The sequence below is a fragment of the Trichosurus vulpecula genome, chromosome 6 (genome assembly GCF_011100635.1).
Source record: "Trichosurus vulpecula isolate mTriVul1 chromosome 6, mTriVul1.pri, whole genome shotgun sequence".
In the NCBI taxonomy this organism is placed as follows: Eukaryota; Metazoa; Chordata; class Mammalia; order Diprotodontia; family Phalangeridae; genus Trichosurus; species Trichosurus vulpecula.
The window spans coordinates 226,442,690-226,469,173 of NC_050578.1; the positions used below are offsets into that span (position 1 = coordinate 226,442,690).

Genomic DNA, 26,484 nt, shown 5'->3' on the forward strand with positions numbered 1-26,484 from the left:
TCAAGACCCTTCTGACCAATAGTATCAGGCAAAACATAAACTAGTGACACTGGCTCACCAAAGGTGCCCACCCCTCTTATGGAGGAGACTGTATAAAGTCTAAGTAAAGTGGGACCTTAATAAGATGGTGAGGGCCTTCGGATGCTCCACCAAGTTCCTTCTGGAGGGTCTCCATTTTGGGGATAGACCCAGGCCAGTCATGCTTCATTTGGACTCTCTTATGTTCCCTTTCTAGCTCCCTTTTACATGTTACCTTCTTCCCCCATTAGAACAAGGGCAGGAAGTGTCTTACTTTTTGCTTTCATCCTGTATCTTCAGAACTTAATGCAACGTCTAGCACACAGGAGGTGCTTAATAAATTCTTGATGCCTTATTTTTGAAGATGACATACTGATTATACCAAGTCCTAGAATACTGTGGAGCCAAGCCCTAAATGAGATCCATAATCTTTTATGGTATAAAGTTGAATGGACAATCTGTGGTACTTGTCCACACACATGCAAAAACACAAGCATGTTTGTGTGCACACATATGTGTATGTGTTTATACCTTGGAAAGACAGTACAAATGGTCAATGAGCTGGATCCTAAGTTGAACAAGAAGAGTAGGTAATAATTACCTCTGAAAAAAATCAGTTTTTTCAAAGAAACCCAAGTTTCTCCCTGACACAACGATTCAGTTTTTTAGAACACCTGATAGTACACTGGTGGTGGTAAACGGAAGCAAGACCCTCGGAAGGAATGAAATGAGGATCATCCAAAGGCAACAGAAAGGCACACGGTAGGGTTGAACTAGCTGCAACATACTATGAATAAAGAATTATGAAGGATAAGCTGAGTAAAGGATGCCATCAAACATTTGAGCAAAAGAGAAGATAGGCTGGTCATGTGTTAGAGGAACATTCTTCCCCCCTCCCCAGGCATAGAAGGTAGATCTGCTGTGGTAAACAAAGACAAGAACTGCATAGGATGGGCAGAGATGAATGGGTTGGTTACAATCTTCACTGCAGGAGGCAAACCCCACATTGATGCATCTAGGACACAGTCTGGTGAAGTAGAGGATGTCCTGTTTCTAACACAAACTGGCTGTGTGGCTATGGACAAGCCTTTTAACCTTTCAGTGCCCCAGGCAATTCAGGAAAAGCCAATCGACATCCCTGAGGGAAGTTCATTCTAGGAGTTCCCTAAACCAATGAAATCATACATCCACATCCAGATATACACAAAGACAGAGATAGAGGGAAAGGGAAAGATACACATGTGTATGGATACACATGTATACATATTAATTCAATGACTCATGACATCAATGAAGTCCCAGATTAATTACATGATATCAGTGTACACGTCCTCTGATTTAGACCACAGTCCCTCTAACACCTTAGGATACTGTCTTTAGGAGTTGTTGATTGAAACATCTCCAAACCAAGCTATGCCAGCCCTCAAATATTGTGTTGGGAGTCCCAGCCTTTCCAAGTTGCAATCTTTGCACACCTGAAGGGACAGTACCAGAATATTCATCACTCTGCCATTGGCCTGGTGGTGAGCCTATCTACATATAGCTTGGTTGGTCCTCAGGTGACACACAATCTGTCACTGAGCTAACACTCAAAGCCTGTTCAACTCTCAGCAGGACTTGCCGGAGGCATAGCTTTATACAACCCAAAGTCACCTCCACACCATAACCAGGCGTCTACGAAAGGCTGTTGTAATAGAATAATCTGAAATGCAAAATATACACGACAGTGATAATAAAAATGCTGGTGATTTGTAGAAGAAACAAAAAAGAGGGAACAGCCCAAAAGGCCATAAAATATAGGACATGACTGATGGAACAAGGTAGAAGTATCATAAGTATTACAGTGAATAACAACATTTTATAAATTATGCATAAAGAAGTGATAAAATAATTATCATTACTCTTGATAGTAATAAGTTAATCTTTCATTTATCAAGAAGAAAAAAGAAAGATTACATTAGAAAAACAGACAGAATTTAAAGAAATAAAAGCTTCACGTTAATCTGGAAACTGGGTAGATGGTAAATAAAAACAAGGTGAGATAAGAAATATAATTACAAATGTCACTTACACAATGAACAAAAATTGTTCTTGTTAAATAGAACACTAAAAGAAATTTTTCATTACCCACAAAAAAGCTAGAAGGTGTTTTTCACAAAAAAGGATACAAAATATATGTAGCAAAATAAGCTACAAGTACTTGTACATAAAAGGTGTCCTTGTATTTGGATAAAACTTTTCCTAGTGCCTTGGCGTCATCCATGTCTCTGGGGACCTTCATGTTTGCTCTTTCTTCCCTGAAGAAATAAAACAAAGTTAGTTTTTTTTTTTAATTTAGTTCAGAAAAATAGCAAAATTTATGTTTTTTCTTCTATCATAACTCTGGACTCTTATCTGAGCTGAGAGGGATGAGCCCAGAATCAGGCCCCCATGCCACTTTTACCCCTCATTAGGCCAATGAAGGAATAGCACACTCCCTTCTAGCTCCCCTCTATGTGTTGTCTTGCTAGAGTCAAGGCCTATCTTACTTCCTATGTGTGTATGCTTAGTGCTTAGCAGTGTTCCTGGTACATTATAAGTGCTTAATATATACTTTATTTACCCTTTCTTAGTTTGGCTCTCTTCTTTTTTCTTATCTTATTGTAGTTTGGATCAAATATATTTGTCCAACTACAAAATCCTTGCAGACAAGAACTATATATTGCTTTTTATGGCTATCTAGACAAAAGGATCTGTCTCTACCAAAGCTTGAGTAGAACACAAGGGGGTTCTTCACATTAGATTAAATTCCTAGTAAGGTTGGGTGGGATGCAGGAGAGTTAATTCAATGTCATTGTCAGTGATGTCCTCCTAGAGACTGCACTTTTTAAAATCAGGAATTTGGAAGAAGGGGAGAGCTCTCAATCTCCCCAAGATATTGGTTGTTAATAATCATTTCTCTCACTCCACTTAAATGGGCACATATCTGCCACAATACTCTGAAAACAAATGTACAAGTATGCCTGCCTGGTCATCCTTTCTGCCCCAAGGAACTCATACTCTTCTCTCAGGATACCTTGTCTACCATGTATTAATGACTCACAACCCTCATCTCTCTCTCTCTCAAGCTTTAGTCTCCCACTGCCAACTTGCTACACTACCTGGGTAACCCCAAAGCCAACTACGTACTACACGGAAATGACATGGTGTGATGGAAAGAGCCCCAGCTGCACTACCTTCCTTACCACCCTCTCCCACTTTTTAGCCTTTTTTTTTTTGCATATTGTCTTCACTTTTTACATTATAAGATTTTTTTGTGTGTATTTGTATCCCCAATGCTTTATCTCTGTATCCCTCAGTGTAGCAGAGTTATTCATCCATGGGAAGCACTTAATAGTCTGTTCAACCCATCTACAAGCATTTTTTTTTTTTGACTAGGTAATAGAGGCCATTCTCTACCTCATTTTTTACCTAGCCTTAATCACTGAATGGGCATTACCTTAGTCAAACTAAGACTTCTTAAAGACCTTAGCTTAAAAGGGTTCCCCACTGCATCTGGGGCCATCTCCAGTAGTCCTGGTCTATATTTGGCCACTGGACCCAGATGGTTCCAGAGGAGAAAGTGAGGCTGGTGACTTTGTACAGCCAGTCCCTCACTTAAACCTAATTCCCTTGCATGTCATGGCATCACCTCCCTGATGTCATGGTCCTCTTTGAGAACAAAAGACAAACAACAGGCAGAGGGTAGATCTGCTGTGGTTCCCCTCCAGGGAACCAGGAACTGTGACTACAAAGAACAACACAAAACTCTGATCTTAAGGAGCTTACAATCCATAGTGGGAAGGCAAAAGCACAATGCTGCTGGCCTAAGTGTATTCATTTACCCAAAGACCAAATCCAAATTCACAACCACCAAAGTTCAAAAATCCACAGAGTTCCTTCTGTGTCACTGAATTTCATAAGCCATAAAGGAAATGTGCTTATTGAACAATATTGGGAGGATTCTGAAATGACTGGGTAAACACTGTAAAGTCAATATTTACAGAAAATTTAAGTGACATAAAGTAGGGAAATACCAGTAATAATATAACTGCACGTAAAACACACAATACTTTGAAAAACCTTTATAATCTTAAGTCACTGGATTTATTCTAAAATTATACACATGGCATTTTAAATAATCCATAGTTCAACATCAAAGTTGGCATATATCTTGGCTGAAAGTAAAAATAAGTTTGAACATATTTCTCATCAATTATTCCACTTCCAAAAATCAATATAATCACCTTGTTTTGAACACAACTGTATTCAAGGTAATTTCTTCTTTAAGAAAGAAAGCCTAGGGGCAACTAGCTGGTGCAGTGAGCAGAGCACTGGCCCTGGAGTCCGGAGGACCTGAGTTCAAATGCGGCCTCAGACACTTGACACACTAGCTGTGTGACCTTGGGCAAGGGCAAGTCATTTAACCCCAACTGCCCTGCCCTCCCCCTGCAAAAAAAAAAAAAAAGCCTGATGTATTATTAGCTAAATCTTTACATTTGTAATATATGATAATCCTCTTGTGGAAATGCTTTGATACTTAACTGTCACTATGCAAGAGGAACAGGAGGCTAATCTAAACACCATAAATATAAAGACCTAGAGCCCAAAATGGTGCTTTGCAGACGAAGACACTTAATAAACATTACTGAATTATTAAGTTCTACAGAAAACAGAAATAGCAACCTATATCTTTCTTGCTTTTCAAAATTTAATTTGCATGTCTGAATTCTATCTCACCTCCTATTCCATCCCCCCATCCCTACTGAGAAAGCATGAAAACAAAACCTCTTACAAACCTGTATAGTCAAGCAAAACAAATTTCTGCATTGGTCATGTCCAAAAACCAAATAAAAGACAACAAAAACCAAAACTCAGCCTCAACCTGCCCTGTGTATTCATCACCTCTCTATCTGGAGGTGGATAGTATATGTTTTGAGTCTTTTGTCAGTCTTTACAGTATCACTGCTATTTTATGTATTATTTTATTAGTTCTGCTCACTTCACTTTGCTTTAATTCATTAAGTCTTGCCAAGTTTTTACAAAACCATACTGTTTCATTTCTTATAGTACAATAGTATTCCATCCTATTCATACACTACAGCTTGTTTAGCCATTCCCCAATTGATGGGCATCCCCTCAGTTTTCAGATTCTTTGCCACCATGAAAAGAGCTACTATAAATATTTATGTACATGTGTGTCCTTTTCCTATCCCTTTGATCTCTAGTAGCAGTAGAGCTGGGCAAAGGATACATATACACAGATTAATATCACTTTCGGCATAGTTTCAAATTGCTTTCTGAAAGGACTGGACCAATTCACAGTTCTACCTACAATGTATTAATGTACCCATTTTTCCACAGCCCCTCCAACACTTGTCATTTGTCATTTTCTATCACTGTAATAGCAATTTAGATTTGAAGATCTTTCCCACCCATTAATAGGCCTTGTGATCTGCTTACATCACAGGAAGCCCAAGTCACATGTGGTGGGAGGAGCTTGCTGAGAGGAAAAGGAAGTTGTGTCACAGGAAATGCTGAGAGAGCCATAATGGCTGTTAATGGTGATCATGATAGTTAGAGCTGAGGTAAAGGAAGTCAACCTGTGATAGTTGTACTGTGAGTTTTGGGATGTTGAGGCTCCATGTTGTGATACTATGTTTTAAGTTCCTTGCTGTTATGATAAAGTGGGCCTACTGGTTGCGGGAGCAGATTGTTTGGTTATGGCATATGATTCTCTGGTGTCTGAATAAATGTTTTACTTCTTCTACCTTCTACATGGAGAGTCTTTCATATTTTGCGATAAAGAACTATATAGGCATATTCATGATTATCGTTGATGCTGTGTTTATTGCCTTGCTGCTACATTATTCTTTACCAATTTGATGGGTGTGAGGTGGTACCTCAGAATTGCTTTAATTTGTATATTTCTAATTATTAGCAATTTAAACATTTTTTCATATGATTATTGATAGCTTGCATTCTTCTTTTGAAAACTTATCTATTCATATCCCTTGGCCATTTGTCAACTGGGGAATCAGCTTATATCTTTATATATAACATTTTGAAATTTCATTTTCATTTGATAAAATGAGAAACACAGGAAACTACTGTCTAGACCTTATCCCTCCCCCTGCTAGTCCCACTTCATGGTGTTTCCATCTACCATACAAACTTACTGTAATCAGTGTGCTACATTAGAAAAAGCAATGGCTGTAGACTCAGAGAATCTAGGTTTGAATCTCAGCTCTTCTACTTATTATCTTTGGCAAAATGCTTCCACTCTCTGGGCCTTGATTCTGTCATCGATAAAATGAGGTCAGACTAAAATCAATTATCCTTGTAACAGGAAAGGATTTTATACTAATTCAAAGTATAAGCAATTAAAAACAGTTTTCACTCTTTTCTTTCTCAAGAGTATTTGCATTTTAAGGAAGAAATCAAAGGCACACACTGAAGAACTAAAGTTCAAACTTTATAATTTCAAAGGGTAGCTGGTGAGGATGAAAAAACTTAAATTACAAACAATTATCTACTCCAAGGATATACAAGGCTTACTCTGGTTGAGAAAATATAAAACAGAACTATTTTAAAATACTGGTAATTTACATAACTACACAGTGGTAATCATGCCTTATAGCAACAGAGATAGTGGCCTAGAAGGTCCCCCAGAGGCTATCAAATATAATCCCATAACAGGTAAGTATCTACAACAGAGATGTCAAACATGTAGCCTACTGCATGTGACCCACAACACTCCTGAATGTGGCCTGAATCAGATGAGGATGTATTTGGGAGATATTCAACAAAATGAGTTAAAATAAAATATAGAGAGTATTGATATGTGGTTTTCTAAGTCAACATGTGGCTCAGAGAGCCTTATGTATGGTTTAGTGGCCCCCATTTCTATTTAACTTTGATACATCTGATCTACAATATCCCCAAGCAGCTGTCCTGCTTCTGTTTGAATCCAACCAATAAGGGAGAATCCGCCCATGACACTTTCAGCTAGTTCTAAATATTAAAAGCTTTTATTTCTATCAAAATTTCATAAGCCCTTTAGGGCCAAGCAGAAGAAATCTAAGCCCTCTTCCACACGAGAATCTTTTACATACTTGAAAGTAATTCTATTCTCCTCTAAGTCTACTCTTCTCCAGGACAGAAACTCCCCGTTCCTCCAGCAATCATTATATACCATGTTCTCCAGACTTTTCATGATTCTTATCCTTGTTCTCTGTACACACTTAAGCTTTCTGCCAGGAATCCAGAAGTGAATTCCCCCAGCTATTCTACTTTCCTTTTCTTTCGGGAGCCACAGTGTGCTGCTGTCATGCCCCTGGAATGAAGGACTGATTCCAGCACTGGCAAACCTAAAGCCCCACCTGAGTTACTGCAACTAAGCCACAGCAGCTGAGGCCAAAGGAGCTTCACCCCATCTTCCCTCAGGAGCCAAACTGGCAGCAATAAGACAAGCACTGCACAGATCCACCTCATTTTACCCTGCTTCTGATCTCTAGAACCTCTCCTCAACTTCTCTTGTCTCCTGACTCTTTAATTTTATTCATAGTAGAGCAATGGGTTAACAGCATATTTCACCCTCCAGCCTTGTGACTAGAGACTAGCTCTTTTTAAGGTGAATTTCATCATGGAAACCACTCATTAATGAAATTTAGGACACACTCCTCCCCTAAAAATCAAACAGAAATCAGAGAGCCAAGGAAAAAAGTGAGAACAGCATGTCTCTCTAGGAAACAGAGACACTGTGGGAGAGAGAAGGCAAGTTTTTTCACATTTTACGGATGAAGAAAAGACAAGGTCATAAAAGTTAAATGACTCAACCAAGGTCACAAAACTACATAAAAAACCCCAGGTTTATGACTCCAAATTTATTACTCTTTCCCTTATAGCATAACTTCCTCCTCTGGCTCAGGGGCATAGGTGGAGAGGAAACCTAACTTTCCTGGTGGGGGCAGATCTTGGAAGAAAAAAGCAATGTAGATATGGCATACAAGTTGTAGAACCTGAAGCACCATTTTTTTTGATAGTACTGTCACTTAATTCTTTTAATCCTTAATCTCATTTTGGGAGCCATGGTACAAAACCAATTTTGATATTTTTGTATATTTATGTGCCTCAATTTCTGTTGAAAAAATTCAGTTCCTCTTTTGGATACTTACTCGCTAAGTTGAGGAAAATTCTTATAAACCAAAAACATAACAGAAGCAGCAGACAGGAAAATGGACACCAGTATAAGAAGAGACATTCTTGCTGATCCAGCTTCTGCATTAGCTTTTACTGAAAGAAAAATAAAATTATAATTAAGAAATAAAGAAGGACAAAACATTATTTATAGTAGCAAAGTTATTTTCAGCCAGGAAAGCGTTTTTTTTTAATTCCTACTGGAAGCTATTCAAATCTCTTTTCTAAAACATTTTCAGTGAAATACAATATTTTAAAATACATACCTTGTAAAGATTAACAGCTTTACACTGCCTTTTGGCAAATAACCAATTTAGGATGTAACAGAGAGGAAGAAAGAATCACATAATTTGTACCAGGTAATAAGAATTAGTGAATAAGCATGATGTGAGCAGACTCAACATAAAACCAATAAGGAACACCAGGAATAAAGGATGTCATCAAAGATATATGTCAAAGAGATGTGCTGATAATGTGTCAAGAGATAGGGATGACAGATGAACAGCCAGAGCGCTCCAATGGTTTCTTTGAAATACTGGGAAAAATTAATTAAGGTCTCCAGAAAGTCAGGTGGATACAGGGTGGAACTTTTGAGAACACAGATGAGAGCTGCACAGGATGGTCAGGCATCCATGGTTTGGAGGGGACTCCCAAATCAATAGGTTCACAAATCTATTTGAGTATTTGAAGATAACCAAGAGAAAGAAAATGAAATTACTAATCACTGCTAAAGAAGTAAATCTGCTAACACATATTAGAAAGACTTAATCTTGGTCTTTGGGGTCAGAAGTAGGTCCTACTGAAGCAGTACAACATGAAAGAGCACTGACTCTAGAGTTAAAAGAACCTACATTTATGTTCCAAAAGCTACCAAACTGGGCACACCTTCTGACCCACTGACACCACTACTAGGCCTGCCTAGGTCTGGAAGAAATCAGAAGACAAAAAAAAAAAAGAATCGAAGGTTTTCAAGAAGTTCAGTGAGCACCTGCCATTTAGTCTTACAGAGGACTTTGTGAGGCATGTCTGACTCCAAGGCTAGTCTTCTATCTACCAGGTGAGAGCACTTGGGTGAGCAGGGGAGGAGAGACAATCCTTTCTACCAAAGAATTCCTAGACAATATCCAGACAGACAACATTCAGAAAAAGATAAAGAAGGGGAACCAAGATGTCAGCGCCCAGGCAGCAGCCCAGCTGAACTCTCCCAACATTCCCGTCCAAGCAATTTTATAGCAACAGAGCCAACAAAAGGTCACAGTGAGACATTTCTTCAGCAGAAGACAACTAAGGAGGTCAATAGGAGAGGTGTGTGAGGGAGGTGGGGCTTTGGAGGTGCAGCAGCAGCTTCGGGAGGTCTCAGCCCAGAGGTGATAAGTGGGTCAGACCACTGGTCAGAGACAGATTATAGGGTACTATGCTGGAACTGTGTGCACCTGGTGCTGAACGGCAACTCTACTACCAATACACAGCTCTGGGTCAAAGTTTCAAGGTGAAGAGGAGCTCTTGTGATTGGTCACAAGGGAGCAGGGGGCCTGGTCACAGTTCCAAGCCCAAGAGGAGTGCTAAACATTTGCTGCAGGGAAGCAATGGGCCCTTCCCGGGTAAAGACCCAGCAGTGACCACGTCTCTCCTCAGATCACACCACACTGGCAGCACTAAAAACTCGTAGACCCTCAGAACTAGCTCTGAAAATAGCAGTACAAAAAAGCCAGTAACTTGAGACAGAACATCCCCATCCTCAGGTACGCAGAATGCAACTTTAACTTTAACACAAAGTTCAAAGTCAAGAAATAGGCTGGGTATCTCTGATAAAGGCCTCATTTCTAAAATATACAGGGAACTGAGCCAAATATATAGGAATACAAGCCATTCCCCAATTGAGAAATGGTCCAAGGATATGAACAGGCAGTTTTCAGAGGAAGAAATTAAAGCTATCTATAGGCATATGAAAAAATGCTCTAAATCACTACTGATTATAGAAATGCAAATCAAAACAACTCTTAGATACCACATGTCTCCTGTCAGATTGGCTAAAATAACAAAACAGGAAAATGATAAATGCTGGAGAGATGTGGGAAAATTGGAACATTGTTACATTGCTGGTGGAGTTGTGAGATGATCCAGCCATTTTGGAGAGTAATTTGGAAGTACGCTCAAAGGGCCACAGGAATGTTCATACCCTTTGACCCAGCAATACCACTTCTAGGGTTGTATCCCAAAGAAATCACACAAGCGGGAAAAGGACCCATATGTACAAAAATATTTATAGCGGCTCTTTTTGTGGTAGCCAAGAATTGGAAATCAAGGGGATGCCCATCAATTGGGGAATGGCTGAACAAGCTGTGGTATATGAAGGTATTGGAATACTATTGTGCCATAAGAAATGGGGATGATACGGACTTCATAACAACCTGGAAAAACCTACACGACATAATGCTGAGTGAGCGGAGCAGAGCCAGGAGAACAATGTACACAACCACAGATATATGGATTCCGTGAGGACCAACCCTGACAGACTTCACTCTTCTCAGCAACACAAGGTGCAAGGACAACTCCAAAGAACTCACGATGGAGAATGCTATCTACATCCAGAGAAAGAACTATGAAGTTTGAATGCAGATTGAGGAATACTTCATGCTTGCCTTTTTCTCTTCTCTTTTGTTTTTGTTTTGGCTCTGTTTCTTCTTTCTCATGATTCATTCCATTGGTCATAATTCTTCTCTGCAACTTGACTAGTGTATAAATTAATTCAATGCAAAGTTATTCATGGTAGTTATATGAGATTCCATGCCATCTTGGGGAGGGGGGGGGGAGGGAGGGGAGAAAATCTGGAACTCAAAATTATGTAGAACTGTCTGTTGTAAACTAAAAATAAAAATAAATAATAAAAAAAAAAGAAAGAAATAGGCTGGAAAAATGAGCAAACAACAACAAAAAGAATTTGACCATAAAAAGCTACTAGGGTGGCAGGAAAGACCAAGACAAACTAAGAAGAAAACAACAATGTGAAACAGCTACAACCAAAGCCTCAAAGGAAAATGTTCACTGGCCCCAATACCAACAATTCCTTGGTAAGTTGAATAAAGAGCTAAAAGTGATAGAGGAATAATTGGGAAGAAATCAGAGTTAATACAAGAAAATTATGAAAAAGATAATTAACAGCTTGATAAAAGCATAAAAATACTGAAGAACATAATACCTTAAAAAGCAGAATTGGCCAAATTAAAGAGGTACAAAAATCTCACTAAAGAAAATAATTCATTAAAAATTAGAACTGGGCAAATTAAAGCTAATTCCTTGCATCAATCTTTGGATCTGACCAATCTCTGGTCAGCACAACCTAGTCCTTCGTTAAAGGTCTCTAAGCAACAGATATAGGTGGTCCAGCTTCTCAGACACATAGGGCTCGTTCAAACAATACAATTAAGTTTTCACATAAGGCAGAAATTGGACTAGACCTGTAACTCAAGAGAAAGGGAACTGAGCTAGATCCAAAATTGAGTCACAAGCTAGAGTCAATGTGGTTCACTCAATTCTGACAATTCCCTCAAAAGGAAAAGGGCCTACAGGTACAAAAATATTTGCAGGAGCTCTTTGCGACAGCAAAGAATTAGAAACTGAGGGGATGATAATCACTTGGGGAATAGTTGAACAAGTGGTAGCATATGATTGTGATGGAGTGCTACTGTGTTTTAGGGGTGGTTTCAGGAAAAAAAATGGCAAGATCTATATGAAGTGATGCAAAATGAAATAAGAAGAATCGGGAGATTATTGTGTACAGGAACAGAATTACCGTAATGATGATCAACTGTGAAATACTTGACTGCTCTGATCAATACAATGATCCAAGACAATTCCAAAGGACTCAAGATGAAAAAATGCTATCCACCTCCAGAGAGAGAACTAATGAATTCTGAGTGCCACTGATGCATCATTTTATCATTTACTTTATTTTTTTTGGCAATATGGCTAATATGGAAATGTTTTGTATGATTTCACATATGTAATTAATTGATGCCATTTTGTTTGCTTTCTCAGTGGGTGGGGGAGGAATGGGAGGGAGGGAGAGAATTTGGAACTCAAAATTTAAAAAGGAAAAAATGCTTAAAATGAATAATATTTTTTTTAAAAGAGAAAAATTAAAGTCAAAAGTAGCATGTAAGTTTGGCATGTAATAAAGCTATCCTCATATTGCATTCTGAACTTTCTTTTCATCTACTTTTTATGGTTTATTGACACTTCTTTCTTTACATCTCTATCACTTCCCATTCATACCCCAGAATGGAGTTATTTTTTCTATTTTTACATGTGAAAAAAGTATTAATTGGAAAAATCATGCATAATACTGACTTTTAAAGTATTAATTAAGCTAATTGGTCAACAAGACAATTACAGATATAAAATCAAATTGTTTTAGTATGGCTACTCTTAAAATTCTTCATTTTAAGAATCTACTTATAGTTAATCTAGCCCCATGCCACAATGGAATTTACTTCCCTTGGGTGAGGTCCAAAATACAAGAAGGTAACTCTAACATGAAATACTTTAATGCTCCGTATTTACCATTTTTATAAATATTTACTTCATCTTTTAAATTCAAAAGATGCTAAATGAAAAAAAAACACTAAATAGATGAGCTTATATAAAATATTCCCTGAAGGACCTTCTTCCCCTTCCTTGGTTAATTGCTCTTGGAGTTTTATCACTGTGCTCTGAACATAGTATGTACTAAAGTACTGTTTGGCACCTGGTAGAATATTTATATTCTCTATTGGAAGGGTTTATTCATTTGAGTACTTACTGTTCATCTGTGATTGAAGCACTGTGGGGATAACATCTCAGAAGAGGCTATGAAAATTTAACTAACAACACATCCCATGACAGAATGTGATTAAACCATGCAATCCGACATTCTCGATGTAGGTAGGAATCCCTTCTATAACACTCAAGATATCTGAAAACCTCGAGGAACACTTACTACTTACAGCCCATTCCATTTTTTAATAAGTTTCAATTGTTAGAAAAATCTTTTTCACAGTAGGTCAAAAATCTTCCTCCCTGTAATTTTCATCTAGTAGCCCTAGTTCTGCCCTCTGGGATTACACAGAGTATAAATCTAGTCCCTCTTATAGACAAGAGAACTGCAGTGTTTGAGACTGTTGTCATGTTCCTGTCCAAGTGGTTTCTTCTCCAATCTAAACAGCACAAATCCCTTCAAAGAATGCTCCTGCAATAGGAAGCTCTAGGAAAGTGCTGAAGAGTTCAAATCTCAGTTCTGACATTTGCTAGTTATATGATTATGGGGAAATTACTTAACTTTACAGAACCTGCCTCAGTTTCCTCAACTGGAAAATGGAGATAATATAAATTGAACTACTTCACAGACTTGTGAGGAAAAGTGATTTTCAAAGCTTAAAATGCTTTTTCAAACCTTAAAGTGTTTATACAAATGAATTGTTTTAATGGTTTCAAATCTCTTCACTATTCTAGCCGGCTTCCTTTGGGCAGTCAAATATGTCTGTCTCTTAAAATGTCTACATTTGAATATAATGGTATATTACCGTGCCACAGTAAAGCAAAAATAAAATCAGATGAGATAATATTTGGAATGCACTTGGCACAGTCCACAGTAGGCATTTAAGGTTTGTTCCCGTCCCAAATACAGAGAAGCAGGGAAATAATTATATGAACTCAAAGTAAACAAAACCAGGAAAATACTAGACATGACTACAGAAATGTAAATAAAAAAAATAAATAAAATCAACATCTATGAAACTGGAACGACCAAGCTTGGCTCCATAGAATGCGTCTCCCTGGGGCTGCAGGGAAACTGGCACATTAAGGGCTGATGGTGCTCTGAGCTGGTCCAACCATTCTGGAAAGAAATGTCAAACTATGCACTAAACTGTACACACCCTTTGACCCACAATACTACTCCTAGGCCAATATCCCAAAGGGATCAAAGAAAGAGGGAAAGGTCCTATATCCACAAAAATATGCATAGCAGCTTTTTTTTTAAAATAATACTAAAGAACAGCAAACTATGGGAACTCCATCTACTGAAGAACGGCTAAACAAACTGAAATGAACAGATCTATGAGAACAATTTATATCATAGCAACATTGTAAAGATAGACAACTATGAAAGACCTAAAAACTCTGATCAATACAATAATAACTCACATTTAGAAAGCATTTGAGGGTTTGCAAAGTGGTTTTTGGTCAATGACTAACTAAACAAGATTCCAGAGGGTGATGAAGGATGATGACACCATCTCCGGACAGAGGGGTGATAAACTTGGGATACAGAATGAGGTATACATTTTTCAGATGATACAGCCAATGTGGAGATATATTTTGCATGACTGTAGCCTTGTAACAAGGTCTTTGTTCATCTTTTTTCTAATGTGGGTGTGATGGGGGGGGGGTGGGCGGGGAAGAGGATAGATAATGGGAAAGGGAAAAGGAAAGGAACTTGAGGCATTTCTGTTTGTTTGTTTGTTTTAGAAGGGAAGAGGCAGGGTAATTGGGGTTAAGTGACTTGCCCAAGGTCACACAGCTAGTAAGTGTGTCAAGTGTCTGAGGCCTGATTTGAACTCAAGTCCTCCTGACTCCAGGGCCACTGCTCTACTCACTGTGCCACCTAACTGCCCCAAGGCATTTTTTTTTTTTGAAGAATAAAAGCAAGGCCGAAAAGGCCAAAGAGAACATCTCTGAAAGCTGTAGGATGATATCATATACTTAATTTTTAGTAGTCTATTTTTCTTCTATTTTTATTTTTGTTTCATATGCATTTATAATCTATTCTTCCCACTGCGTCCCACACCCCAACAACAACCAAAAAAACCATCTCACCATAAATAAGCATGGTCTAACAAAACAAATTCCCACCTTGGCCATGCCCAAAAATATCTCTTTGTATTTAAGTTCCTCAGTCAATAATTCGTTAAGCTCCTACTTGTGCCAGGCACTGAGTTAACTGCTGGGGATACAAAGAGAATCAAAAGACAGTCCCTGCTGTCAAGGAGCTTACCTCTCTGGCAGAAGGAAAGGGATGTGTTTCATATTAAATCATCTGGACTCTGGATTTATCACTTCATTGATCAAATTTCTAAAGTCTTTCAAAGTTGTCTTTCTCTACAGTTTTGTTGTTACTGGGTAAACTGTTCTAGTTCTACTCACTCTTCATCAATTCAGTGGTCTCCCTAGTCTCTAAAACGATCTATTTCAGCATTTCATATGACATAATAGCATTCTATTACATTTATATACTATAATTTGCTTAACCATTCCCCAAGAGGACACTCCATTAGTTTCCAATTTTTGTCCCCTATGAAAAGAGCTGCTATAAATATTTCTGTATATAGAAATCCTTTTCCTGTTTCTTGATCTCTTTGGAGTATAGACCTAGCAGAAGCATTGCTAAGCCACAGAGTATGCACTGTTTAGTGACCTCTGGGGCACAGTTACACACCACTCTCCAGAAAAGCTGATTACAGCTCCACTAACAGGGCATTAGTGTGCCTGTTTTCCTATAGCCCTCCAACATTTGTCATTTTCCTCTCTTGTCATCTTTGCCAGTCTGATGGGTACGAAGAAGCTAAAAGTTACCTTAATTGGCACTTCTCTAATTACTAATGATTTAGAGTATTTAAATATAATTACTTATAGCTTGGGATTTCATCCTTTGAAAACTACATGCTCTTATGTTTGGACTATTTTATATCTTGGGGAATAGCTCTTAAGTTTTATAAGTCTGAATCAGTTCCTTAAAAATCTTAGAAATGAGACCTTTATAAAAAGAAAATTTCTGCAAAGATTATTTTCCATTTACTTGTTTCCTTTTTAATTTTAACTACATTAGATTTGTTTGGGCAAATCCTTTTTAATTTCATATTATCAAAACTGTCCATTTTATCTTACATACTTAAAAAGATAAGCAAGCTGTACATAAGAGACAGCAGTTTCATAAGCAACTCTCCTTTTCTACTATGTATATACAAATGCCCATCCTATTTAGTACGCTAAGTTCAAAAGAAAAAATAATTTTTTAAATAGAAAATAGATTTCCTTCCTTTCTTTGGAGACAGTGTGGAATTCTACATGTAACAGCCTGATTAATAATTTGTTTAGTTTTGCTTAACCTCTTCCCCCCTTTTTAATTTGTTATAAGGGATTGTTCTCTGGGGTGGACAGGGAAGAGGATACTGGGAAATGCAGGTGATACAATACAAGAGAGACATGATTTTTAAAGTATATTGTTCAGAATTTAACAGTGCTCCAAATATGGTTTTTACCAGAGCAGGATTATTTCTCTTATTTTGGACATCATGCCTAAAATCATATCAACTTTTCAGCAGTTCCTGTTAAAGTAGGCGTTTAGCTATGTCTTGAAGGATGAGTTTGAGTTACAAAGGCTTTCAACTTGTATTATAACTATATTAAAAGCTTTCAAAGGCTCCAGTCAAGTAAAAGTTTTTCTTCCCCCCTTGGAGCTTTTAAGCCTAAAGGATTAAATAGAGAATTCAGTATGTCAGCTCTTAAGCTTAAAGATTAACATTTTCCTGTATATTCTTACCAATTCACTAGTGTTTTTTTTTAGGGGAGGAATCCAATCCTCAATGGGTAAATGGTCAAAGGATATAAAGAAGTAGTTTTCAAATGAAGAAATGTATGCTACCATTAAAAAATGGTCCCAGTCACTAATGAGAGAAATGTGAATCTTTTCCATATCTTGAGAAGTTTAAGACTGCTATTGATTACTGAATTCACAATTAAAAAATGAAGGGAAAACAGACAATGCTTAATACTGCTTTTCCTATTAAGAAAACCATTAATACTGAATGCTGATTTGCAATCTTAAGAATGAAAGTCCACGTCAAGCTCTCTTCTATTCCCTGCTTATTCTCATACAGGATGATGAAATACTAAGACATATGAACCAAAACAACTTGTATGTTTAGTTTAAGACTTCTATGTTTTCTTTAACACCTACTTAAAGGCAGGCATATTTTTCTAGATAAACCAGTTCTTCAGTGCATACAAAGAGCAATGACTAGTAAAAGTGCCATATTGTAAGTATAGGTATCAAATTTTCAGCATCTATCCTAGTCCATAAGTACACACAGTACTACTAAACCCAAATAATAACAAGGCATGGAGGCTGCAGTTTTAATTTTCCTTAGAAGAAAAGTCACTGTCCAGACTTAGTGATTTTTCATGTCACACATGCAATCATAACGTAGCCTTCTTCTGGCTAGCTACACAGCTCACCCCTCCATCTGTATCTGGTGGTCTACCACGTAAAGGTTTCCCTAATTCTCTAGAATTTCTTACCTCCTTAATCTCCCCCAATACCAACCCTTGACTTAAGCCCCCCTGTCTCCCATTTGCTTTCTTTCCTCTTATTCTCAGACCAAAAAACACTGCAAGAGATGATCAGAGAATCCTATTTAATTCAAATATTAAACACACACCATGAAGCAAGGAACTGTTAACTTGACCCATTAAAATTCATGCCCCTGATAATCCTTTTGCTCCTCTCCTTGATTTCCTACAGCAACTATTGCCAACCATTTCCCCTTCAGCAGGTTTCCTTACTCATTTCCTTTCCTCTTATATCCTCCCACCTTTGGCCTGGAACCTCCTCCCTCTCCATACACCTGCCTCACTCACTTATCTTCCTTACCACCCATACCTTAAACTTTTCAATCTTGACTGGCTTCCTCCCATCTGCCTTTAAACTGGCCAGGCCTCCCCTATGGGGAGAGGGGCAGGGGGGAGACACACTGGCAGGGACACAGAACACTTACTCTACTATACCTCTTTTCATGGTCAAAATTCTCTAAAGTGTTTCTACTCCTCAGCCATTCACTCTTTCTTAGAACACTACCATCTAGTTTTTGCCTCACCTATTAACATTATACTTTTGAAGGTCACCAATGACTTGCTAAATTAGATGACCTTTTCTCTCTTTTGGTTTTTTTCTTTTTGGAGGGGGGAGGGCAGGGCAATTGGAACTTGCCCAAGGTCACACAGATAGTAAGTGTGTCAAGTGTCTAAGGCCACATTTGAACTCAGGTCCTCCTGACTCCAGGGCGTTTGCTCTACTCACTTTGCCACTAGATGACCTTTTCTCACAGTTGATCTTTCCTCTCTCAGAACTATCTTCTAACTCTTGAGTTCCAGAAATGACACTTTTTTCATTCTCTTCCTGTGATCAGTTTCTGTCACTAGTTCCTCTAGTCTCCCTAAATGTGGACCTCGCCTTGGGTTCCGTTTTTTTGGCTTTTCCCCTCTCATCCTGTAGCCTGTGCAACTGACTCCCCAGTCTCTATCTCCAACCATATCCAGACCGACATCTTCAGGGTACGCTGAATATCCTATTACTCCCCCAAAATGAGGACCAAAAATGAGACAACTCTCTTCCAAGATTTCTTCTTTCTCTAACTACCACTTTCCTGGCTACTCAAACACCTGAAATCCCTAATCTCTACTCCCTTTCTTTCTCACATTCATTCAGTCACTGGGTCCTATCAGTTCCTTCTCCGCATCTTCTCTTGTTCAGGCCACTATCACCCTAAACCCAAGCTAATACAAAGGCTCCTAAATCAGGAGTTCTCAAACTGGGGGCCTCTGAATCCCACAGGGAAACACAAATATATTTCGGGGGGTCCAAGAAGTTGGATGAGAAAAAAAATCTACACCTTCATTTAAGAATGAAAATAGCTAACATTTAGACAGCATTTACTATACCAGACACCATGCTCAAGTGCCTTACAATTATTCTTTCATCTGACCCTCACAGAAACCCTGGGAAATCAGCACTATAATGATCCTCACTCTACAAAACTGAGGCAGGCATATTAAGTGACTTGCCCAGGGTCATACAACTACTAAGTCTGAAGTGGAATTTGAACTCGGGTGTTCCTGCCAATGCTCTATCCTCTACAACACCTAACTGCCCCCAATTTATTCCAACATAATTGACTTTCTTCATCATACTACGTACCTCCTTTTATTTAAAAACACTATTCTGAGGAGTCTACAGGCTTCACCAGGCTGCTCAAGAGATTCATGACACAAAAAAGATCTTCCTGCCTCCAGTCTCCCCCCTCTCACCCATTCCTCACCAAGCTGCTGGGTTTATCTTTTCTAAAGCACGACTTTGCTCATGTCACTATTCAGCTCAAAAGCATTCAGTAGTTTGCCAGTGACAAAATAATCTTTTCTATACATAGATCTGGTCATGTTCCTCTCCGGCTCAGCTGTGGTTCCCTACTGCTTGAGGAAGGTCTCAACTATTCTGCTCAGCATTCAGGTTCTTCCAAAACGTGGAACCACAACGTCCTTTATGTACTCTCTGCCTTAGACCACAGGACAGTGCCTTGCCACTCTCCACCCTCAACACCCCACACCCATTGTACTTTTTTCATGCCTTTCTTCAAGCTCATCCTGTGCCTGAAAAGCTTGTCCTTTCCTCTCTTTTGGTTTTAAAGAACAGGAAGGTATTTAACAGGCAAAGTCAAACATTACCTTCTCCAGAAAACTTTCTCACCCACAGTGGGTGGTAGATAACCTTTCCCTTCTGAACTCACATAGCACTGTTTTCTCTTAACATACTTACTAAATAATATTGTGTGTTTTGGCTACTATGATGGCTTCTTATCTAGAGTATAACTTCTGGAGGGCACAGACTGAGTTATCTAAATGTTATACCTTTCGCAAAGTTTAGTGCAATGGTCGGTAAAGAGTAAACATTTAATAACTATTGTTCAATATTATAAAGGCAAACAACTTTGAAAGCTTTAGGAATCCCAATCAACACAATGGCCGACCACAATTCTAGAAGCCTCAAAATGGAAACATGTTACCCCATCTCTTGATAGAGAAATAAAGGATGGATTGAGCCTTTTTTGGGGGGACATGGCCAATACAGACCAATTTGTTTTGCTTGATTATAAATGTTTGTACGGGGCAGCTAGGTGGCATAGCGAATAGAGCACTGGCCCTGGAGTCAGGAGGACCTGAGTTCAAATCAGGCCTCAGACACTTGACACTTACTAGCAGTGTGACCTTGGGCAAGTCACTTAACCCCAATCGCCCTGCCTTCCCCCTCCAAAACAACAAAAGATTATACATGTCTGTAACAGGGGTTCTGTTTTTCTTACTTTTTCAATTGCTGGAAAGAGAAAAAAAATGCAGATCTGAAAATAAAACTTTCCTTTAAAAAAATGATTACTGTTAGTGATACCCAAATATCTTAGTCTGGTCCCCAAAAAATGATCCTAGGTTTATTTTCCACTACTCTCCCTCACCTCATACCCCACAAACCTTCTATTTCATCTACTGCTCTGCCTGATCTCAGCACCACAAAGCAAGGTGCCAAATGCCCCATAATGTGTCTTTCCCTTTCCTTCCTCCTTTTGTAGGTTTTGTCTCTTCCCATTGAATTGCAAAATCCTTGAAGGCAGTGACAAACCCCAACATTTAGCACAGTGTCTGACACATAGAAAGTACCGGATTGGATTGGATCTGAACAGGTCTATTTATTGTTGCTGTTTGTCCTTCGTTCTCGAAGAGGACTGTGACATCAGGAAGGTAATACCATGACTTGAAAGTGAACTGGGTTTAAGTGAGGGAGGGCTGTGCATTTCTCCTCTGGAGCCATGTGAGTCCAGCAGCCAGAACCTCTGTCAGTATGGGAGAGTAAGGGATTACAAGGGAACCAGGTTCCTCATACTTGAGGATGGGTGGTAGAGGGAGAGAGACATACAGAAGGGAAGACAAGCAGGTAAAAAGCACAAAGAGAATGAAAATTTACCCCAAAATGAAATGGACAAAGAACGCCAACACAATGACAATATAGACTACAGAGCAACTGAAGCAAAACAAACGGGAAAAGAAATAATGCAAGTTATCCCCAGAAATGTTCTCAAATAGATGAACTGTTTAGCAAATTTTAATCAGGAATGAATATTAAGAGGCTTTTTCACTTTTGTCTTTGAATCCCCAGAGCCTAGCATAATGCCTGGCACCTAGTAGGTGCTTAATAAATACTGGCTGATTGATTTTGTTGCCTAGAAGGCAAAGCCTAGGTAAAGCAAGTATTCAAGTAAGACTCACTGATTGATGATGTCTGAGGAAAAGTACTCCAGGCTTCATTACTGTAAGAGGGAATGAACTCAGCATTTCCTGCAGAACAAGCCTAAAGGAGCAATCAATCAACAAGCAGTTATTAAGCTTAAGTGCCAGATGCTGTGTTAGGCACTAGGGATACAAAGAGAAAAGTGAAACATCACTTCGACCCCAAAATCTGATAGAGACAGTTACATACATGGATGTAATCCATCTGACCCAAGAGAACCAGACAAAACCAATAGGAGAATAATCAAAGAGGAACATCTGGCAAGAAATATTACTTATCCACAAAAGACTTATCAATGTAATGCACACTGCCCTGGCCTTGTGAACCCCATTACTACTCTAGACTCCCAATAAGTGATGATGAATAGAAAATAGCCCAAGAACTGTGTCCTCAGCAACAAACTGAAGATTTTGCTTCTGGGAGTCACATTCGAATCACTTGCAGCCTGGACTAAAATAACTTAGATCATAGTGGTTCCAAATAAAATAACATGTTGTGTGGTTAAGAAATAAGAAATACACAATCATTTCACAACAATTCTTCTGAAATTTCTTCTGAAATTTATTCTCATTATTAAGGGTCTTCTTTCACTAATAGGACAGAACCCTGAATGGACTAAAAAAGGAAATTTATCAGAGTTCCAACAATACTGTTTTCTCAAAACAATTACACTCCCTCAGTCACTTTCCCTAACTCTGAATGTGACTGCAATGAAGTAAGGGCCAGGAAACAGACCCAGATGGAAAACAACGAAGAAGAAGGGTCCACTCTAGTCCAGTCCCTTATCATCTCCTACTTGGACTCAGGACCTCCTAACTGGCTTCTCTGCCTACCTCAAACAAATCATCCCTCCCCCATTTATTCTGCACACACCATTAAATCCTATCACTTAAAAAAAAAACTCAGTGGTTTCCTAATAACCGTAGTGGATGGAGTCAAAAAGACCTGTCTGGGTTCAAATCCCACATGAAATACTCACTGAATATATGACACTGTTGTTGTTGACTCGTTTCGGTCGAGTTGAACTCTTTGTAACCTCATCTGGGGGTATTCTTGGCAAAGATACTAGAGAGGTTTGCCATTTCCTTCTTCAGTTCATCTTACAGATGAGGAAACTGAGACAAACAGGGTTAAGTGACTCGCCCAGGGTCACACAGCTAGTACATGTCTGAGATCACATTTGAACTCAGGTCTTCCTTGTTACAGACTCAGGGTTGCCCTTGTAACTTTGGGCAAGTTGCCTAACCTCTCTAGCCTGTAACTTCCGCTTCTGTAACAGGAAGGGGTTGGATCTCTTAAGGCTCCTTTTAGCTCTAAACCTATGATGTTACGTACAGAATGCAATTCAAACACCTTTGGGTCGCAATTCAAGCTGCTCCACAACTTGGTCCCATTCTATTCTACACCCGACCTCATATACTACCACTACCCGGACAAGTACTCCTCAACATAGCTCAGATATGCCATATTCACTCATGTCTCCACTTTGCTGGTCCCACCTTCCCTACACAGACAGCTTTAGAGCCCCAACTCTCCTCTCTACCCTACAGAAAATCTATCCCTTCTTCAAATTGCTTCTCCTCCTTAAGTCTCTACTTAGCCTCAGCTGACGCTCTCATCTTCCTCTGAACTGAATGCAGACAACACTCATTTTGAAAGCCTTGCATTTTTATTTTCACTATCATACGTAAGAGGCAATATGATTTAACTGACAAAAAGCTTGCATCAAAACCAGGTTCAAGTATCTCCTCTGGTACATACAGGCTATGGGACCATCAGCAAGGCTCATAACTTCTTAGTGCCTCTAAGACTTCAAGTTGGTAAGATACGCTGATCTACAGTGGTAAAAGAAGTCTCTTCACCAGGGACCTCCCTACACTAATGAAATAACAAGTCAGGGCAAAAAAAAATCTCATGTATATCTCTGTCTCATGAACAAAACTGTAAACTTCCGTCAGAGGAAAGTCAGAGCTTCATATATACCTACTTCGATACAGTATTTCAAGGATCCCATATTTTTAATTAATGTTGAGACACACTTCACCAATGTAAACTGCATCCTCTCTACATGCGGGTAGACAGACAATATTGAGATGAGCTGCTGCAGCCAGTCAAAATAAAACACTTGGTGGGTTGCTTTCTGAGTATAAGTTTCTCCAAACTTAGCTAGGATAGTTATCTGCTGCTGAGCCATAAATACTCAAGGCTTTTCCAACTTGGAAGTATCTCAAAATTACTTGAGCTCTGTGGACAGTCACCTGTGAAAGGCAATGGAGTAGAATTTTGGTGGAAGCATGATAGGTGTCACAGAGAGATAAAGTCACAACACATTCTGAAAAACAGGTTCTTCAAATATCAACCGTGGTCTCAAACCAAAGGGAAACCTTCATTTGAGTACTTAGTGGAAATCGGCTTTGATACTGTTGTCCCTCAAACCACTCCCTGCTCCAGTCAAACTGGTTTTCGTTCTGCATCAAGAACAAGAACAGCACTCTCCTACTCCTAAGGATGTTTGTAATCTTCTCGGGGGCTCAGTGTTCTGTGGCTCTCCTTTCTTCAGGTAAACATCAACTTTGATCAAAGTTTCCCACAAAGTACCTATCACCTAGTCTAGGAAGCCTTCTCTGACACCATCAACCTTGGCTCTCAGAGCTCAGGTAGCACTATGATTTACAACTCTGATGACTTAAAATATGCAATATTTTCTAAGTTATTTGTATTTGTGCCTTTCCCCTCTACTAGACTATAAGCTCTCCCATTCCCTAGCACAATACTCCACAAAGAGCAACTAATATTATTAACACTAGCATCTTTTCTTCATATATATAAGACTAACAGAAGTGCAGTTTTTGGACATGGCCGACTCTCTCTTCACTCATCAGTGGCAAGATAACACAGAAAACATATAAATGTACCTGAATGGCCAGTATGCTTAATGGTTACTTCTCTTGACCACTTCAAGAGTATGGGTTTTAAGAGTTTTTAGAATCGTGATCACTTTTTGTGGCTGATGGGCAGAAATAACATGCCAAGCTAGATTCCAAATATTTATTATCTAGGGTCATTATTTAATGCATGCAAAAAAAACCTTGGCTTTTGTATAATAATGGTTTAACATTGTGAACTTGATTTATGTACAGACCAACCATTCCTAAACAGGCTTAAGTTACAGAAAAGGCAATTAAGCAAAATAAAGCTAGTTTCTTTTTTTTTTTTTAAACCCCTGCTTTTTATTTTTTGGAGGGAGGAAGGCAGGGCAATTAGGGTTAAGTGACTTGCCCAAGGTCACACAGCTAGTAAGTGTGTGAAGTGTCTGAGGCCAAATTTGAACTCAGGTTCTCCTGACTCCAGGGCTGGTGCTCTTCTCACTGCGCCACCTAGCTGCCCCTAAAGCTAGTTTCTTACACAGATTATTTGGTTGGCAATAAAAGCTATCTAGACTGGAAAAAAATTTAATGACTAAGAGAGCCAATCTCATGTCTAAAATCAGATTTTCACTTGTTCAACGAGCATAGACTGTGAACTTCCTAAGAGTAGGGAAGGATTAGGGTTATTGTGGGGGTTTGGGGGTTTTGGTTTTCTGGGGGGAAGGTTGTTTTAGCCCTTTTTTGTATCCCCACTTGGCACAGAGACGGTCCTTAATATATGCCCGCTAATTTGACTAATCACCTACAACGAGCCAGGTCCTGTGCTGGATGGCTTTTGGAAGAAAGTTTTCCCGATCCTCCTTAACCTTAGCCCCTTCTTTTGGGTCTATTATCACACATGGTGGTCCACATAGCTATTAAAGCTTAAAACGACACTAAAACTCTTGGAGTAACTATTATCTTGTTTGTACATAGGCGTTTGCCCGTCGTCTCCCCCGTGTGACCAGGGGCAACTTGAGAGCAGGCTGGGCTGTATTGTTTTTTGCTTTCCTTTGTATCCCCGCAAAGTGCCCCGAACAGTGTGAGCGCTTAGAGATACCCTACAGAGATCGATCTCGCAATTCCAAAGCCCGGAATCCCGGAGGAGTGCGCAAAGCAGGAAGTTTAGCGTCTCGAGGGATGGAATTGAATCCTGCCTCTGTCTGTGTGAGGGATCTCGGGGTGCTCACACCCACCTTCCCTGGGCCTCAGCACAAGGAGGGGGTCAGACTAGAGACCAGAGCAGGGTCCTACGGTCTCGGGGAACTCCGATGCGGATCACGCTCGCCTCCGCCGGGGACGCGGGCTTGCTTAGTCCTCAGGCCCCTGACCCTCTCCTGCTCCTCCTACCGAGGCGCCTTTGGACCCGCGGCGCTTAGCCCACAGCCCGGCACCTCGGAGGCGCCTGAGGACGTTTGTCGACTGACTGACAGATCCTCCCAATCGGCTTCTCCCTCGTCCGCGGCTGCCGGCTCGCTCCCCACCCTCCCGCCTCCAGCTCGGACCTCGCGGAGTCGGGCTGCCGCCTCACCTTTCGGGGAGTCTCCGTGGGCCTGGTCCGGGGGGTCCCGCGGCCCCGCAGGGGCCGCCGCCACCTCCTTAGCCCGCTCCCCGACCCTGCCTTTCGCCATGGCCGCCGCCGCCGCCGCGGGGGGGACCAGGGGAGGGCTCGGGATCCCTCACGACGCCGAAGCCGGAGCCGTCTCCACGCACGCACCGTCTCTGCCGGGGCGGCTCGGGCTCACTTCCGCCTCCTAGCCGCCGCCACCTCCTCCTCCTCACCCGGAGCGACCCCGACCTCCGCAGGCCCCCTCCAGAGCGTCTCCTCCTGACTCCGCCCCTCCGCTCCGCCCCCAAGTCTCGCGAGCGCGCGCGAACCCGCCCACAAAAGCCGCCGCGAGCCGGGAGAGGCCGGCTTTAAAACCCCGCCCCCTCCTCCTTCGTCTTCCGTTGGCTGTGGGGCATGCGCACTTGTGGGCACGCCCGCGCTCGCCTGTGGGCCGGGAGGCTGCGAGATGTAACCACTAAAGACTGTGACCTGGACTCTTCTGATTGGGGTGGAGGGAGTCGGAAGTCCTGGTCGTTTGTGTTAATTAATGCATGCAAAGGCAGTGAGGACTATTACTTAAACTCGCTGAGTTTAAAGCTGCTGAATTTCTGCAAGCTGCTGCAATCTGGTTACGTTGTTTTCCCGGT

At 40.2% G+C, this 26,484-nt stretch overlaps 1 protein-coding gene across 1 annotated transcript in view; it reads right to left on the reverse strand.

The window, feature by feature from the left end:
- TMEM41B (transmembrane protein 41B) overlaps window positions 1-26,152 on the reverse strand; it is a 38,552-nt gene extending 12,400 nt beyond the window's left edge. Inside the window, exons 1-3 of the mRNA XM_036763979.1 lie at window positions 25,820-26,152; window positions 8,214-8,331; window positions 2,187-2,315 (exon numbers count right to left, since the gene is read on the reverse strand). Coding sequence (XP_036619874.1) covers window positions 2,187-2,315; window positions 8,214-8,331; window positions 25,820-25,919 — 347 coding nt within the window. The 5' untranslated portion in view covers window positions 25,920-26,152. The remainder of the gene's footprint in view (window positions 1-2,186; window positions 2,316-8,213; window positions 8,332-25,819) is intronic.
- Between the last annotated feature and the right edge of the window lie 332 nt (window positions 26,153-26,484).